This window comes from Polypterus senegalus, chromosome 3 (genome assembly GCF_016835505.1).
Source record: "Polypterus senegalus isolate Bchr_013 chromosome 3, ASM1683550v1, whole genome shotgun sequence".
Lineage (NCBI taxonomy): Eukaryota > Metazoa > Chordata > Cladistia > Polypteriformes > Polypteridae > Polypterus > Polypterus senegalus.
The window spans coordinates 93,852,758-93,871,617 of NC_053156.1; the positions used below are offsets into that span (position 1 = coordinate 93,852,758).

The 18,860-nt window shown below is 36.4% G+C and overlaps 1 protein-coding gene across 1 annotated transcript in view; it reads left to right on the top strand.

The window, feature by feature from the left end:
- The first annotated feature begins 468 nt into the window (after window positions 1-468).
- LOC120526585 (G-protein coupled receptor family C group 6 member A-like) overlaps window positions 469-18,860 on the top strand; it is a 32,299-nt gene continuing 13,907 nt past the window's right edge. Inside the window, exons 1-5 of the mRNA XM_039749746.1 lie at window positions 469-656; window positions 5,503-5,794; window positions 14,422-15,276; window positions 17,009-17,203; window positions 17,499-17,616. Of these exons, the coding sequence (XP_039605680.1) occupies window positions 469-656; window positions 5,503-5,794; window positions 14,422-15,276; window positions 17,009-17,203; window positions 17,499-17,616 (1,648 nt within the window). The remainder of the gene's footprint in view (window positions 657-5,502; window positions 5,795-14,421; window positions 15,277-17,008; window positions 17,204-17,498; window positions 17,617-18,860) is intronic.

The following is an 18,860-nucleotide window of genomic DNA, read 5'->3' on the forward strand; positions in this document are numbered from 1 at the left end:
CTTCCTAAAGGAACTATCAAATTCTGTCTCGAGTTTACTGTTGTTCATCACTTTGTAAAACGTCACCTTGAAACTTCATTTCCTTTGTGTTTCCAAATCTGTTTCTAGTTTTAACATCTTTAACCCCTGATTTTGCTCATTAAAACAAAGGTGAGAGATAAGACGAGTTAGATCTAAAACATCTGACCATACTGTATATGGTTCTTTAACTAAGATTCATGTGACATGAATGTGGTGTATCATTTAAACCAATTACAATTTCCCTAAACTATTTTGGTATTTATTTTTGTCAAAAAAGATAACAAGTTGAACATTCTTTAAAGTGCTTTGAGATAGCAAATCATTTTAGTTGTTCAATGTATTTAGTGCTAAGTATTGTTAGGGCAACTCCTCCCCCTGCAGCAAAGCTATTTTAAAGAAAGCATTCTGTACGAGCAGCATTATTGTATTCATAAACGCAGACACGCAATGGACGTCTCTAAAGTTATATTTGCATCCTGCTATTTATTTTTGTTTGCTTACTCATGTGATTTTTCTCCTGAAGACTGTGGGGCTTTTGCGCCTGGTGATATACTCCTAGGAGGACTTTTTCCTTACTACGCGAGGGTGGAAAATCTGTCTAATTACTCTGAACCTGTAAGCTTAAGCTGTTCACAGTAAGTGTAATTTATTTGTAAAATATTTATTCTGATGAGTGTATTATAAGAGAACAGCAAGAGAATAGGTGCATATAAAGTGTACATATTGAAAATGTAAATGATAAGGCTGTATCAGACTGCTGGGATTTTAAAGATAATATGATTTTGTTATGTAAAGTGACATGGTTTTCTTAGAAAAAATAAATTATAATTAGTGTCATTGATTTAAACTTTTTTTTTGTTTAAAGCCATTAGATTAAATTAGATTATTTATTTATGAAAGCACATTTAAAACAACAGAAGTTACACGGAAGTGCTGCAGAAAGCATTAAAATAAACACAATACAAACAATCATACAGAAGCAGACCAATTAAAACATCCCCCAGAATCCCATTATACACCGTGAAAGGTGGAAGAAAACAAGTAGGTTTAAGACGACTTGTCAAAACCAGGATAGGGGATAAAGACCTGATATAGAAAAGCAGGTAATTCAAAAGCCTACGAGCAATACCTGAGAAAGGTCTGTCTCCCCTAGATGTCAGCTGAGATCTGGGAACTACGAGGAGAACCTGTGCAGATGACCTCAATGCTCTCGGTGCCAGGTAGGGGTGAAGAAGGTCACAGATGTATTTTGGATCAAGACCATGCAAGACTTTAAAAAACAAACAAGAAGATTTTAAAGTCATTGCTTTTTAATGCAGTTGGTGTGCAGATTGCATGAAAAGTTCTGAACACGTGATGTTTAATTAAAATTAGAATATTTAAGTTGTTCATCTATTTAATTACTTTTTTTTAAAATTGAAGAGTCATATTACTTCAACCGCTGCTATGTCTGACTTTGCTGTAACTAGCCCAATCTAGCACAGGTAACATGAAACTGGAATGCCTTGACTTATTACACAGTAAGCTTACAAATGTCAAGTCATTTTCAAAAGAGTTGCTTTTTTTACTCTCTTGGTTTAATCTTGAACCCTGTGTAGTCTAGTGGCTAAAATATTTGAATTTCAGTCACCAAAGTGAAAGTTCAGTCTTAAACTCACTGTATGGCCTTTATGTCACTTGTGCAACAACATAAGAAAATTGACGTTAAAATACTATATATTGGAAGTTGTGATTTTCTAATGGACTTATCCTACAACAACAACAATAATAATAATTAATAATAATAATGAATTGTCTCCATACAGGCAAACAATGTAAATAAACTTATTTAAAAAAAAACTTACAGCATGACATTCATCTAAATGATATTTAATATAAGGAATAAAAAAGGGGGTTAGAGAAAGACAATTTTACCAGTCTCCATGGAATGGGGCTTCTCAGCAGTTTAAAGAGCACAGTGCTATCTGGATTTTATCCAGTCTGGCAGGTGGGTCACTTTAGGTACATTTACAAAACCATTCTCATTTGGACATAGTCCAGTTTTTTTCCTAGAAATCCAGTCCTCGGATTGTAAACAAGATTTGAATTTGTATGTTGAACTACAGTAGATTCCAGTATAGTTCAGATTCTCATGATGCATCCTGTCTGAGAATGGAAAAGTGAGCAGTTATTTCAGCATCATTTTCCCTGTAGAATTAAAGACTAGTATCATCAACTATTTCCCAAAGTAAACAAAGTTAAGTTGATGATAATAGAAATTAGTGAAGCAATATGAAATGCTATGTTTAATTTCACTTTGAAAATATAAAAGCAAGATGGGTGCTGTAGACAAATAATTTTGGAACTCCTTTATGAGTGGAAACATATATCATGATCTACAAGTGTATGAAATTGTTTTGTTAATGTTCAGCCTATTTTTTCCAGATATAAATTCCATATAATAAATTTGTACTTATTATTTCACATTATTTTTGTTTATTCCTGTGACTACAGAATGGTGATATTATAATAGGCATCTGGCCTTAAGAATTACTGCTTACACACCTCAAAAATTTTCCATTATCATTTTTGATGACATTGTATTTTTCTAGTGGTTAATTGGTTTCTATGGACACTTTTCTGGTTGCAGTATCATCACTATACATATACAAATGGCTGAACTGGCAGTACCCATGTTATTTAAGAACAAGGGATTACAGTTCAAACTTTAAATAAGATTAAAGAATATTCAAGTTGCTTGACATGAAACCCCATTTACCCTCATATAGCCATGAGTTTCTTAGTATAAACAATTTAATTTTGTATCAATTTCTTGCCTGTTTGCAATTTGTTCTGTAGCTAAAAAATTATATTTTAATTTTTTTTTGTGCCACCATTTTGTTTCTTTACTGGCACTGCCATTTTGAGCTTTATGTTGATTGTAACAGTGCTCAGTTGCTACCACATGACAGCAGAAAGTAATTGGCTTGTTCTTATTTGCGATTTTGACACACTGTCCACTTTGTCGAATTTTCTGAGTATAAAAACAAATCTCTGTGCAATAGCGTTTCTAATTTCCTAGTTGGAAGCTTTTTGAAAGAATTCATAAATTTGATTATTACTTTATGCATTGGGTTTTTTGTTGCAAGATACAGTTGGTTCTGCGGTGGGTTGGCACCCTGCCCAGGATTGGTTCCTGCCTTGTGCCCTGTGTTGGCTGGGATTGGCTCCAGCAGACCCCCGTGACTCTGTTCGGATTCAGCGGGTTAGAAAATGGATGGATACAGTTGGTTTATTTTGGTTTTGACATCTGCCCATTTTACTTTGATGTTATCTTTCATTTCCTAGTACTTAAACTTTATAGTTATGTTTCTTTCAATTCCCATTCAATGTCAGAACACCACCACCTCAAGATATGAAGTTACCCCATAGGTTTTGACAGGGAAAATGTTTGAAACATCTTATGAAACACCAAATGGAAGATGAAGAACAGTCCAGAATTTCTGAGAAGTAGAGTAAGAAGGCAAAGTATTGTTTGTCCTGCTGCAACTGCTCATTGCACTATCATGGAGGCTTTCATATTATTCTCTTCAACATTTGAACTAAACAAACTAATTTGAGGACTATAGCATCTCCACTTCATAACAGTCAATTTTGTCTTTGATGTATCACTACCATTATTTCCCATTCTTTCCTACTGATGTTTTGGTACAATGGATATTTTAATAAGCAAATTTCTGGATGATTAATGCTGTTCATAATCCAATATGTTCATTAAGTTATTTAATTTATGCTGTATTACAAATTATTAGGTTAAACTGGCAATGTTTCTTTTTCATACTGTATCTGTACTTTAGACTGACACAAAGTATTCCTTCCTAGAATTGTCCTCATTTTTTCCCTGGTAACTACTGCTTATTCATTTTTGTAAAGTAAATAAAGTAAGTCTGTATGATCAAATATCATTTTATAATGTTTCATGTCTTCATTTCTGTCCCATTAGCTGAAATTTTGGTTCTGGCTGTCAAGCATTAATATCACTTTGAGACCTGTACCTTTTTGGTTAGACCTAAATTCTGAAGCTGGCAAAGATGCCCCCTATTGTCCATAAAACAGAGCAACAAAACTAGAGTAGTAACAATGGGCAGTGAAGCTGGCAACCGTAAGCTGCAAAAGGAAACACTTATAGTCAGACAAAAAACATGACAGAAAAGGTTTGCTGGCCCCAAGTTATTTCAATGAAATGAAGTTCTTCACATTGGGATATTCTTTGTCTCGTACATACATAATTTACCTTCCCGGAAGCTTCGTGGTGTATTAACAGGTTGCTGTGACCTCAAGAACATAATGAATAAGGAAAAGTGGACTGGGTAGTGAAAAATGTTGAGGCCTGGTAAAATAGGCTGAGAACAAGAATGCTGTCTAGTGTGAATTCCACTAGCTTGCCATGTCTGTGAAAAATCCCTGTATTATTCAAAAGTAGAACTGCAACAGGGGCGTTATTCCAAATAAAGCTATCTATCTATCTATCTATCTATCTATCTATCTATCTATCTATCTATCTATCTATCTATCTATCTATCTATCTATCTATCTATCTATCTATCTATCTACCTACTTTAGTGGGCTTTACTCTCCATTTTTAAGTAGATTTTACACTCTCTTTAAATGTCATCGAAATCTGAAAATTTGAATCATCACTATCACATCTTAAAATGGTCAATCAATATAAAATAGGTTTGCAGAGAACAATCTCATGTCCGGGACCACCAAAAAAGGGGTGTTAAAAAGGTTCAAGAAGACACAGCACAGAGGCAGTGCTCAAATACATTGTAAGGTTTAAGGAAAGGAACATCAAACATTCAATGTCAGTGTACATGACTTCATAAAATGCCTGAAATGATGCAGAGAGTAAGTTAAATTAGTCATACCCATTGCATTTTAAGAGCAACAGGGATATATGTTATGTTTTATTATACTACCATCATATTTGGGTAACTCTGTATTCCTAGAATAAATTGGTGAAATATTTGCTGGAGGAAAACAACAGTAGTAGGGAGGTGCAACCATCTTGTAAAAGACTGAAAACATTAAAATAAAAAAGTGGTAAACTTTACAACTGACAAGGGCACATGAGTTATTAAGAAAAGATCCTTTCTTTTCTAAATAAATGTGGACTCTAAGACTGGCTATTCTCATGCCAAAGTTTACCTTACTAATATTGCACACTTGACAATGATTAAAAATATTTCTATAATGCAAAGGGTTAAGAGACCATTCATTTTCTTTGTACTAATGCATTTTAAGGTTGACCTGTTTAGTTTTTATTATTGGAAAGCATTTTAGCCTGTTTTCATGTATGAAAATGTGCTGCTTAAATAAATGTTGTTGTTGCTCTTGTTGTTGATGATAAAAAAATGTTTTTTTACCTTTTACATTCTGAAATTAATCTCTTTACACATTTCATACTATCATGTCAATATCTTTCTTTATCATTTTTAGATTGGATATCAAATCATTTACTAGAAGTCTTGCTATGGTGTATACCATTAACAGCATAAATGAGCAAAATCTCTTACCTGGAATTAGACTGGGATATATAATATGCTCCACCTGTGCATCAGCAAGTAAAGCAATTCAAGCAACATTAGGCTTCTTATCAAAAAATGGCACCTTGCCAGTAAGCTGCAGTTATGAAGATTACTTGCCAGTGGTGAAAGCTATAATTGGTGCAGGCTACTCAGAGGAATCGATTGCAATAGCTAATATTTTAGGTCGATTCCTGATGCCACAGGTAAGAAGACATTGGTATCCATCTATCCTTTTAAATGAAGCAATTTTTTAGAGACTGGTGTAATTTTAGCCCACCCATTCTGCATCCAGTGCAAAGGAAGACTCAAACCTGTTCACACAGGACCCACCCTGGGCTGCCACACAACCTAACACACACATCTTTGGGATTTGGGAGGCAAACAATATTACCCAAAGAAAAATCCACGGACAAAAGGGATGAATATGTAGTGTAAAATCAGCAGAGGTGATAATAGAGCTGGGATTTGAATTTAGCCTCATGGAACAGCACAAGCCAAGAACTCCTTGCTGCCTCTATTTATTTCTAATAGTGAAAATAGTAAATGCACCTTTAATATATTTAATACTTCTTTTTACTATTTAATATATTTCTGTGTATTATTATTATTTAGGCTGCTTTATCATGTAACAAACATTTGTCACTGCCTGTATGGATATGCAAGTTTCCTCAGGCATTCTACTAGGTTAAGCACTACACTGTTGTGTTAAGAAGTGTTGACTTGTGGTTAATTCAGAGTTGGGTCCTCCAAATCAAGATATCTCTTCTGACCTGCTATGGTCCTTCACTAGAAAAAGCTGATTTAAGATATTCTCAAGGTTTGTAATATTGCAATAATATCATAAAAGCAACACTATTCTTTCAAGGATTTGTCACACCAATGTCCATAGAGTCCACTGGCCATATACTCTTCACAAAACCTTGGCTTAGGCATCCTTTGTCACCGAGTTAAATTTTTCATGATACAATCTCTCCAAAATGGCATTGCATTTTATCAGTGACACATTATTTGGCATCTGACCAAAATCAACCCAGTGAACATTAGACAGCTGATGACAGGAACATGAGGAACACGAGGAACATCTGATTGCAATTTAAGGATGGTGATACAATATACCTGAGAAATGCTATTGTTATTTTTAAAACAGAAGGCAACAGTAATAGGAAACTGCATATTATGTAAATGAAAAGGTGTGGGGAAAATTCAATTTTCTACTTAACCTATGTTTACCATTATTTTTTTATTTCAGCCTATTGATTAATGTAAAAATAACATAATTAGCACAATGAAACAGTGGCTACCACTGCTGTCTCACATGTGCAAGAGACTGTGTTTTAATCCCAGGCCTGCCACTATCTGGAATCTGTACATTCTTCGCATGTCTATTAGAACATTCTCTTTACATTTTTATGAAGACACTCCAACTTTCTTCTTGCATCCTAAAGACTTGCAAGTTAAAATGATTGGCTGCTCTAAACAGACCTGACACAAGTGAGCCTTGCACTCCACAATTCTAAAATTGGATAATTCAGGTTTGATAAATGTATGTATTGGTGGACCTTTGATTCTTAATTCAACCTAGGGCTACAGCTTTTAATGGTCTTAGTGATTAAAAATCTGTTGTAAACATGATAGCTGTTTAGAAAGCAATCTGAGAAATCTGAGAAACTGACATCTTTTGTGTTGTTCTCGGGAACTTCATTGAAATTCTTCAGTAACTGTTTTGCCTTGGAGGGTTCTGGATTATTACCTGGGTATTATGCAAACAGAGTTCTTGGTTTTGAAAAAAATTATGTTTTACGAGAAAACAAATTCAAATAATTATTCCAAAAGTTAATAAAAGACTTATGGACTCTGTTAGTAAAATCATAATTTATTCTGTCTCTCTGTTTTAAGAATTCTATTTAATCCATACCTCCATTTTTTGAGCTCCCTTACCCAATTACAGAACTGACGCCTATCCAAGAAGATATGGGTGCCAGTCACAAACCCTGAATGAGAAGTCAATTCATTGCAAGGCACAACTACTCACTTGGCCAGAATCACAGAGGGCCAAATTAAAGCTACTAAACCAAACTTACATTTACATTTTTGAAAAGCGGGAAGGAAGCAGAGCAGTGGCATTTTGGCATGAAAGTTATGGTGGGATAATAATAGTATTTTCCTCTATGTGTGAAGACTTCTCTAACATTAGCATTAACTTACTTAATAATATATGTCTCTCTTCTGATAATAACTACTGAAATGTGCAAATTTTTTGCACTGTTCGCATCACAAAAAAACAATCAAACAATGAAATCCTAGTTTCTAGTCTTTCTTGATTGTCATTAGATCATTGTGCTACCCTCCAACATCATTATTAGATTAAAATGTTAAGTTAACTGAGCACCTTGGGATTCCTCTACTGGCTGAAATTCATATTCTTAGTTTATTTACCTTTTGTTCACTTTTGGGGCATTGTTTTATATTAGTGTTATTTTCACGTATTATGCGGTTTGTGTACTGTGCCTTGGTTGATGTTCCATGTGTTTTGTGAGAGGTCCCCAAAGAGGCATGGCTACCTGCCCACTGCCCTATAAATCAAAATTCACATTTTGTGAAGGATACATTTTTTATTTTATAAAGATTTTTCAATTCCTGTTTGTATCTAGCCAGAGAATTTGATTGTGTTTTCCCTCCAAGTAGGGATTATTGGAAATGCTTTTGAAACTTTTGGGCCTTACAAGCTTTTGGAAGTTCACCCAAGCAACTACCCACTATACAGGAAAATATTGTGGCTATTAAATTCTTAAATTGAAAGATATCACCTCAAGTTTGTACAAAAAAAAACACATGAAGCATGCAGACTACAGTACATACAAAGCACAAGTGGGACACAACTCTAGAGCGCTCTTGCAGCAGTGCTATGTGACCAGATGTTTGTTGGTGTTATGAAGTGAAGTTTTCCAAATATTGAAGTTTTTCCACAGACTTCCTTTGCATGCCTGGGACAGGCCTTACTCCAATTGGCTTAATTCCAGTTCCACTGGCCTGCACAAGGCTTCACAGGAATAAAAAGGGTATCAATCCTCAAAATAAACTCCCCAAAATATAACACAAAGTACCATAGGAGTAGGGATAACCTTAAACCATTGATTTGTATTAAAATGGTCAAAAATCTTTATGAATAAAGGATTTATTAACCAAAAACAACAAATAAGGCCAGTTTTATAAAAAGAACAAGAAAAGGCAAAAAAAAAGGGTTTGCCCAAAAGGTGATCAAACAGCAAGTCCAATTCACAAACCAGAAGAAGAATCTATACTAATGAAAGGCAAAGCCCTCACTGACTGACTGACTGACTGACTGACTGACTCACTCACTCATCACTAATTCTCCAACTTCCTGTGTAGGTAGAAGGCTGAAATTTGGCAGGCTCATTCCTTACAGGTTACTTGCAAAAGTTAAGCAGGTTTCATTTCGAAATTCTATGCGTAACGGTCATAACTGAATACTACTTACAGTATGTACATATATACAGCCATAGCCTGCAGCTCGGTCGCCGTGTCAGGCGGAGTTGCGTCCCCCATCATCACGCCTCCCAAATAGTTGGCTGCCTGCCTATATTGCGTCCTCCATCCCCATGCCTCCCACGTAATTGACTGCCTGCCCATATAAGGCCATCCGTCAGCAGCACTAATCTCTTATTTATAAACGGCGCAAATATATTCACATGTACTTAACCTATATTACAACTATATACACATATAAATTAGAAACCCAGACATACACAATCCCCACACGTTCCCCAGTCTTTTATCTGAACTTTCTTTTAAAAGTTTATAATCACACGGCCTGGGAAGTCTGCAGTGAATCCAGCGACCAATCCTGATGTGCGCAGCAGACATGGTTACTTAATTTACATGTAAAGAAGCGGTCTCACCGGCTCGGCGACAGTTCCTTAATTGAAGAATGAAGTCCATCTCACCTGGGTGACTCGGCGTTAGCATCCATCCATGGCTGACGCCCGCTCCACAACAGACAAGTAAAGCCATCAGCTCCGAGTATCCCTTTTTCTTTTAGCAGGCACCCCTTCTACATGCACCCAACCGTCCTTATTACGGAGTCTTCCTTGCTTTACCGCTGGTTATGTTATTTTTAAAATGTTTCCTTTTCTTTTTCATAACTTCTTTAACACACTACTTCTCCGCTGCAAAGCGCAGGTATTTTCTATCTACACTTATAAAAGGCAAAGCCCTCACTGACTCATCACTAATTTTCCCACTTTCCATAAATGTGGGACGCTGAAATTTTGCAGGCTCATTCCTTTCAGTGTACTTATAAAAGTTAGGTATGTTTCATGTCCCCCCTGGCCATTGAACCTTACTCTTATTCGATGTTAATTAATGTTGATTTATTTTGTTTTCTTATTGTGTCTTTTATTTTTCTATTCTTTATTATGTAAAGCACTTTGAGCTACTGTTTGTATGAAAATGTGCTATATAAATAAATGTTGTTGTTGTTGATGTCCTATTACAACACCCAAGGGGGGAAACGGGTGTACCCCCTAAACTGTATATATACATAGGGGAAACCCCTCCTTACTATTTCTGCTACTTCTAATTTTCCCACGTTCATCCTTTACACTGTACTTACAAAAATTAAGTATGTTTCATTTCGTGTTGTGCCCTGTAATGAACTTTTGAAAATTGGCAGTTCTCACCATTACGCCATAAGGAAGTTTAGGAACTGAGCTCTCCTTTTGGCGGTTTCATTCCTTATTTCCATTAAAAGAGGATTTATTTCACACACAAGGGCCACCCCTGGTCCCCCTTCCTTTTTCCACACGGCCGGTGTCCACACACCTACCACGTGGTTGGCTCCCTGCCTATATACATTAACAACATCCCGTGCTCATGTGCCTCCTCATTCACTTCCTTACTGTCCTCAGCTGATCGTGCTCACTGCTCCCTTCTTCTTTACTCCACCGCTTCAAGCCTGTTATTGTTCGCCTTGCTTCATGTCTGCCTGCTGGTGACTCCTGCCTTTTTGTTTACTCCACCGCTTTACTATGAAACTTACAACTACCAAAATTTGTAATGGCACCAGGCTTTAGATCGAATCTCTGCACAAGAACCTCATTGAGGCAACTGTCTTCACTGAAACAGGCTCAGAGAAGACTGTATTTATTCCTCGCATCCCTCTCATACCCTCTGACCTCCCATTCCAGTTCAAACGCCTCCAATTTCCAGTAAGGGTCTGCTTCGCTATGACAATAAATGAGTCACAGGGCCAGACTCTAAAAAAGGTCGGCATTGACTTGACACAAGATTGCTTCTCACATGGCCAACTGTACGTTGCATGCTCAAGAGAAAGCTCAGCAGACATTTTACAGCCTGAGGGCAGAACTGCAAGCGTTGTTTACAAAGAGATCCTAACATCCTAAAATTGTGTATTTCTCATTGTGGTGTTATGGGTCCACAGCTCGTTGAGAAAAGGCCATTCATTTTAAATGAATAATCGATGTGCTCGCGGCTTAGCGAGGGGACGTTGGGCCATAGTGAGCCGCGGGGCGATCCGTAGGGTGTGGGCGTTTCTCACCTAGTGCACAGGTGAGGAACTGCCCACATTCATGATTGTCCCGCGGCTAATGCTGCAGCTGCTGTGGCCCTCGTCATTTTAAAAAGAAGCGCGAGTCGGTTTTAGGGGGTGAAAAAGAAACGATCGGAGAGAAAAAGGAAAGGAAAGGAAAGGAAAGGAAAGAAACGATCGGAGAGAGAAAGGAAAGGAGAGGACGGAGGTTACCGGGAGCAGGAGAGGAAGCAGGTCGGTGAGAGAGAGAGAGAGCGAAGAGCGGCGGACAGGCGGCGAATGAGCTCGTGGGCAGCTGCGTTGAAGCTGGGTGTTAGGCCGACACCCAGACGTTTGTGTTGATGTCGCTCCCCTGGCGCTCAGGTTGCGGAGTGACCAAGAAAGCGACTGGCGCGAGAGGCCATGGAAAGGCAGCGGAAGTCGGGAGACTTGGTGCTGGAATCCCCAACGTGGGCGACCTGGCCGTTGGTTGGAAACCAAGTTCTCCGGGACTGAAATGAGTGCCATACCGAAGCCAGGGATCGGGAGGTCTCCAGTCTCGTGCGTGTGTTTCAGGAGGGCAGCTGCAGAGAGCGTCTTGCCTGCTGCTTGGCCCATACGGGATAAGCAGGTGAGACGCTAACAGAAAAGAAGCACCGAGCTTGCTTGTTGTTGTTTTAAAGACTGCTTCCTAAAAGAAGATTTTAACCTCTGGTTTTAAAGGATTGTTTTTTTTCTATTTATTGGTTTTACTCCACGTTTTCATTTTGTGGATTATTTATTGTTTGAAACTGCACTATTTATTGGAACACTGTTTTTGTTTTGTTGATTTTTAATAAAAGCACTGTTGCACTTTTTGTATACCTTCCCCTTGCTGGAATTATTTGCCTCCACTGACTAGCTCTCTCGGCAACATTATCGACGGTGTTGGGTTCAAGTGCTTCCAACAGCAATGGGAGTGTGGAGCCAGAACCCACATCGTCACACTCATACACAACATTTACAATCATACTCATCATTCTCAATACTAAAATAAGCCTATGACAATTACATTGACAATCACGTTACGTTATTTTTAAAATGTTTTTTTCATAACTTCTTTAGCACACTACTTCTCCGCTGCGAAGCGTGGGTATTTTGCTAGTCCAATAATAAAAAGAAAGAAAATCAAAAGACCAGAACCCCCGCCAATAAAAATCACAAATGTTTCAATGTAAAAAGAATTATCTCTGGCTTTTGTGTCTTCCCAGAAGACTTATAAAGCAACAAGAAGGGCGGATGTGTCGTGATGTCAGGGTGGCTCTCCTGGGACCCCACCCACAATAAACAGGGAAAATAAGCACATTTACATAGAAAATACACAATAAAGCAAAAATAAGCAAAATTGACAAAAATTATGTAAAACTCAAAAAATTATAATACAAACACAACAGAAACAACAAAATAGCATTAACATCAAAATTACAATAAAAACATAAACATATGAATCCATGACACATGCATAACTGTTTTTCTGCAGCATGACTCTGCACTTCTTGAAATTAGATATAATGCTACTGGCTTATTTTTCCTGAAGACCAAGGAGCATACATACAACTTCCTTGGTGGCTTCTTCAAATTTAGCGCTGGCAGGCAGTCCTCCTTAGTGGTATGTGAAAGTCAAGATGCTACTCAACTGTAATCAATGTAGTTTTTTCCCTTGATTTATTCCTGATATTTACCTGCTGTTTTCAATTTTTAAAAAATTTTTATGGCTACGTTTAACGATACTGGACTATTCATCACATTTCACTGGCTTGCACTGCATGGCATTGACTGGAAAGACCTCAAAATGAAAGTTCAAGCACCGCTAAAACAAATGAACGTGTTCCTTATTTTAGTGTATTTGCATTTACTTATTTGGCTTCCGCCTTTATAGAAGGTGACTTATAACATTTAATAAACAATTGGTTACATTTTGTTTGGTTTTCTAGTTGGAGCACAGGCAGGTCAAGAGACTTTCTTATGGTCACACAGTGTCAGTAGCAGGAGTTGCCAAAGCCTTAACTACTACACCGCACTGCCTGCAGTGAGAATAAGGGGCTTTAGCCTTCAGGCCTTGTCTCTGAACTAGAAAGATAAGGTTGCACATGGCACAAATACTCAACGGTAACCTTAGGACACTACAATGTCAATACAACTAGCCCCTCAGCCAGAAACAACCTTAAGGTACCTGGCATAAATAATAATAATAAGAATACATTTTGTTCATATAGCACCTTTCTTATGCTCCAAGCGCTTCACAGAAATTCAGAAAGAACAACAGGAAATATACTGTACAACACTGCATATAACTAATATCAACATAAAACACTAATTAAGATAACAAATGCTATACAAAGCTTTGAAACAAACTAAGAGACAAAAAAACAAAATAAAATACAAAAATACTAATACAAGGAGAAGACCATGAACAAATAACATAATTCGTAATATAAACACAAATCATTCTGAGCATTTGAGCAAAGACGGCTAACTGAAAGAGGAGTCAAAATGTCAGGGTAAGTTAAATGCCATCCTGAATAAATAAGTTAATTTTTTTTTTTCTTAATAGAATGAATTGAGTCAGCTGATCTTATTAATTTAGGGAGGTCATTCCAAAATCTGGCCACTTTACAGCTAAAAGCTCTGTCACCACTTCAGCAAAGGTTAGTTTGAGGCCAGAATTGGTGGACCCTAGTGGGCACAGTGGAGCATAGTGATGGAGGAGGTTACTGATGTTGTCTGGTGCAAGGTTATTTATTTAAAGCTGTATATGACAATTATATGCCAAAGACAATTTCACATACTGTAAAAAGTAATATATTTCCAAATATGACTTTGGGCATATGATGGAAAAGTGAAAATACGGAAAAGTCGTGGATTGTAATGAACTTTGTAAATTAATACTGTAAGGGAAGCTTATCACTTATTTTGCACCACATCTGTAGACTGTGTCCTGCTGGCCCTCAATGCTGAATAAAGCAAATTATTAGTACTAGATAATACATTCAATTCATAAGCTATGAATTGCTTATAACTGAAACTACTGTAGTATTGTGATTGGAAATAGAAAAACATTTTGATTTTTAAGATATTTGGAATATTTTCTTCAACTGATTGAATCAATATTATTTTATCACTTATAAAGGAAACAAGTGATTACATGTTTTTTTTAATGCTAAAGGGGACATTATGTGTGCCAGTCTGAGGAAAATGAAATGCTTTGTATACTAATAATACATATTTTTTTCTAATATTTAGGTAAGTTATGCTTCATCTGCTGCTGATCTGAGTGACAAACTAAGGTATCCATCCTTCTTTCGTACAGTGCCCAGTGATGTTTACCAGACTGAAGCCCTGGCTCAGCTGTTCAGTAGTTTAAACTGGAACTGGGTTGGAATAATTTCCAGCGATGATAGCTATGGTGTGTCGGCTTTACAAAGTTTTCTATCTAATGCACAGAATGTGGACATTTGTGTTGAATACCAGCTAACGATTTCGTCATTTGTTGGTACTCCAGGCAGCAATTCGAAAATAACAGAAGCTGTACAGACAATAAAGTCTTCCACTGCAGAGGTTATTGTTGTGTTTATGAAAGCTGAACTGGTAATTCAACTTTTAACTGAGGTAATCAACCAGAACATATCAAAAACATGGATTGCAAGTGATGCTTGGTCTACTTCTACCATTGTGGCTCAAATAAATGATTTTTATAAGGTAGGAAACATCTTTGGATTCAGTTTTAAAAATGGAATAATTGATGGTTTTGAAGATTACTTAAGAAACCTGACACCAGGGCCTAATGCAGTAAATGCATTCATTGAAGAGTATAAGAGGAGTCGATTTGGTTGTAATGAAAATCTTACAGACAGTTCTGAATGTATGTCCAGCTCTTCGGGTTGTGCTCAGTCTAGTTCAATTCAAATATCATCAGAAGAGGCATGCAAAATTAAGAATCCATTGGAGGCAAATGATGACTTTTTAGTGAAGAATCTTGACCATGGAGGAACATATAGCACCAACTTAGCCGTGATGGCAATAACCAAAGCTTTGCAAAGTCTTCTAAAATGCAATGGAACTGTTTGCAACCAAAGTTTAAATTTTCCACCATGGAAGGTAAACACATTTTTCACAAAATATTCACTTTATCATTGTGAACTAATGCATATTTTTGAGCTGTTAAACTGTCCAGTACATTATCAGGATTGGAAAACAGGGACTTGGTTGATGCAAATTTTAGGCTGATTTTAGAAAAAGGTTTACAACCCTTGCAACTTTATTAGATTCTCAAGCAGAAAAGAAACATAAGCTTCAGAACTGAACCTACAGTAATTATGACCGGCTGATTCAAAGACGGGTGCTGTATGATGGTTCTCTGGTTAGTGCTGTGGCCTTACAGATCTAGCATCCTCTGGCCCCGGTCAGTGTGTGTGTAGAATTTGCTCATTATTCTTTTGTTTATATGTGTTCCATTTCCCAAATGTATGTTTTAGTTTACTTGATGACTCTAAATTGGCTCTGCATAAGTGTCAAAATTGGAGTGTGCGTGTATGTGTGTGTGTGTGCTGGGCTGGTACCTCATCCACTGCAGGAACCTTCCTTTTGGCCAGTTTCTTCAGCAACAGGATCTGGATCCTTGTGATTCTGATTTAGGTGTCAGAATACTATGTTTGGTTATGACTGACTGAGATCTTCATAGCAGTACAAACTGTTCATATGAATTAGAATAGAATTAATTAATGTGGCTGTAAAATGCAGTGGTTCCGTAAAGAACACACTAATAGCTGAGACCACCAACCTTTAGCATTTCAATTCACTTTTTAGCTTCATTGTCCACACATTTATTGTCTCAAAAGTTGGCATGTAAGATATTATAAGTGGTACTCTATGTCCCATGAAATGTGAGAAATGTCCGACATTTTTCATTAGTAGGCATTCTTTCTGTTTTACAGAGAGGTCATGTTGATGTACAGAATATGTGTCCAAAATTCCTTACCTTTAACAGGCCTTACAACCGAAAAAGCCTAATATGTGAAGCTCAATGAAATTAATGTACAAAAAAGTTAGATGTACAAATAAATACATATATACACATATACAAATAAAGAAATGACACACATATCTAAATGGATGTCAGGCTTATAATGGAGGAAAACTATAATAAAAACACTATATATCAGTATGAAGGTAAGAAAAAGTGAAGAGATAACACACAACAGATCAAACAAATATGCAGAAAGTTTCTGTTATTGAAAGTATTTACATCTTGTAGGGTGAAAACACACATACCCAGGCCAATTTAGTTTCACCAGTTCACCTAAAGACAGTGGGAGGTAACCAGAGCACCCAGAGTAAATCCATGCAGACATGGGGAGAACATGCAAACTCCATGCAGGGAGAACCCTGGACATGAACCCCGTTCTCCTTGCTACGCCAGGCACCAGTGCTACCTCTGTGCCACTCTCATAAAGAATATGTAAATAGACAATGAATTGACAAAGCAAACCCGAGAAATAAAATAAAAATGCCACCTGATTTCTTCAATGATCTGTTTTTGAGGTGATGTACCCGTTAGTATATTGTAAGTTTATAACATACCAAAAAGTTATCAGTGATGCATACATATGAACCAGTCGCTTTTTTCCTTTTGCCACTTATACTATCAAAAAATAAAAATTACAACTTAATAGGGTCCAAACATTAAATCAGGACATGCTTTGTTTTAAGTGTAAGAATGTGATAAATAAAATAAAAGAAATTAAAGGTCATTGTGAAATACAGATACAGGTTAACAAAATACTGCAGCATATAACTCTCATTAAAGTAACTATTTTTGTCTCTTTTGTAGCTGTGGGAACAATTAAAAAAAAGTGAATATTTTGACAGTTCAGGTGACTCTCTCAATGGGTATGATCTCTTATACTGGGACATCAGAAATGGCAATTCCAACAACTTTCTGAAAGTTGTTGGGAACTACAGCATTATAAACAACACTGTCACAGTGATTCATTCCCAAATCAATTGGAATACCAAAAATAAAATGGTGAGACTATCTAACTATCTATCTATCTATCTATCTATCTATCTATAGAAAATGGTTTATTTTGACATTGGAAATGTATTGTTACTGCATAACAGTACACATTAAAAATACTAAATAGATAAACATGTGTATAAATCTTTTGTCATACTGTACTGAACATTTTGATGACTTTCAAGGGGACTGAATACTTTTACATGCCACTCTATCTGTCTATCTGCCTGCTTCAGACTCATATTTTAACTATAGATAATTCTAATAAATGTATATAATTCTTTTTGCATTGCTGTTCCCATAGCCACCAAATTATAGATGTTCTGAACCCTGCAAAGCTGGAACTGTGAAAAATATTTCCAAAATTTCTTGTTGTTTCACATGTGTTCCATGTCCAGCAGGATATTTTTCAGACTCTGATGGTGAGTATGCTCCTATAATTCATATTTATGTAAATGCTAGTGGAGCAAGCAATATTTTTCAAGTATGGTCCTGAACCAGCTGTACTATGTGTCTAGATGATTCATTGTGTATTTAAATAGTACATTGTGCCCTTTAAATTTGAGTCTGATAGACTGTCCACATTCCCTCTTATCAGGAACATGAATCTTTTTACCTTACATATTCATGTACTGTACTTGAAGTACCAGATGACTCTTTTTCTATAGGTTTTGCTTTCTTCTAATCTTTTTTAAAATATTTTGGTTTTTTTTTGGACTTATTTATTTTTCCACAATTTATTTTAAAGCTGCTATTATCTGACAATGATACACATACAGAGGTAACACAAAATGAGTGGTTCCACATAACATGGACAATTAAGGGCTAAAGTCATGGCAAGGAAGAAACTTTAAATAGTTGACACCTAAATTAAATTGTAACAGCAAAAGAGAGTAGTTAAATAAAGTGTTGGGGTACCACCATTGTAACACCATTTAATGATGATATTAGAAAAAAAATGGAGAGAAAAATGCATACGAGGGTGCCAAAATACAGCTGCTGCTGATAACAAAAGAATCAAGCCTTGAATATCTCATGCCACATATGAAATAAATAATTTAATTCTTCAAGCATTTGCATAAACACAGCACTCTATAGACAAGTCTATCATGAATCCACTTTTTAGCCTTTGTATACAATACCCTCTACATTCAAACTGAACTTAAGACCATTCTTAAAGCTTCCAAATTAAGACTGTAGGTAGCTTACCACTGGGTGGGCATTTCTTGTGTGTACATAGCTGACTTGGTATTCTTTAAAGTCCATAAATCCTGTAGATCCTGAGGTTGTTTTTTGTTTTCTGCTGGTACAGGAGTAACAGATTCCTATCAGCACAATAGTGTATAAAGTGCACAGTATAGTATATAAAGTACACTTTAAGTATAGTAAAAGTAGGTATAGTATATAAAGTCTACATATATGACATGTAATATGCCGTGTCTGCCAGATTTTTTTCATTGCTACAGTGAAACCATATACTTTGCATTTTCAGAAATGGGTTGCGATTTGGAAAATTATAATAGAAGAAATTAACGACGGGTACTCTGTACTGTACAATGCTGCTTATGTCTCAATCAGATTCACCACTTAAACATTGCTGCATATAGAGGATAAGATTTGCAAAATTTCTGGGATTAAGATCCAATTTGAAAGATGATGTTACTCC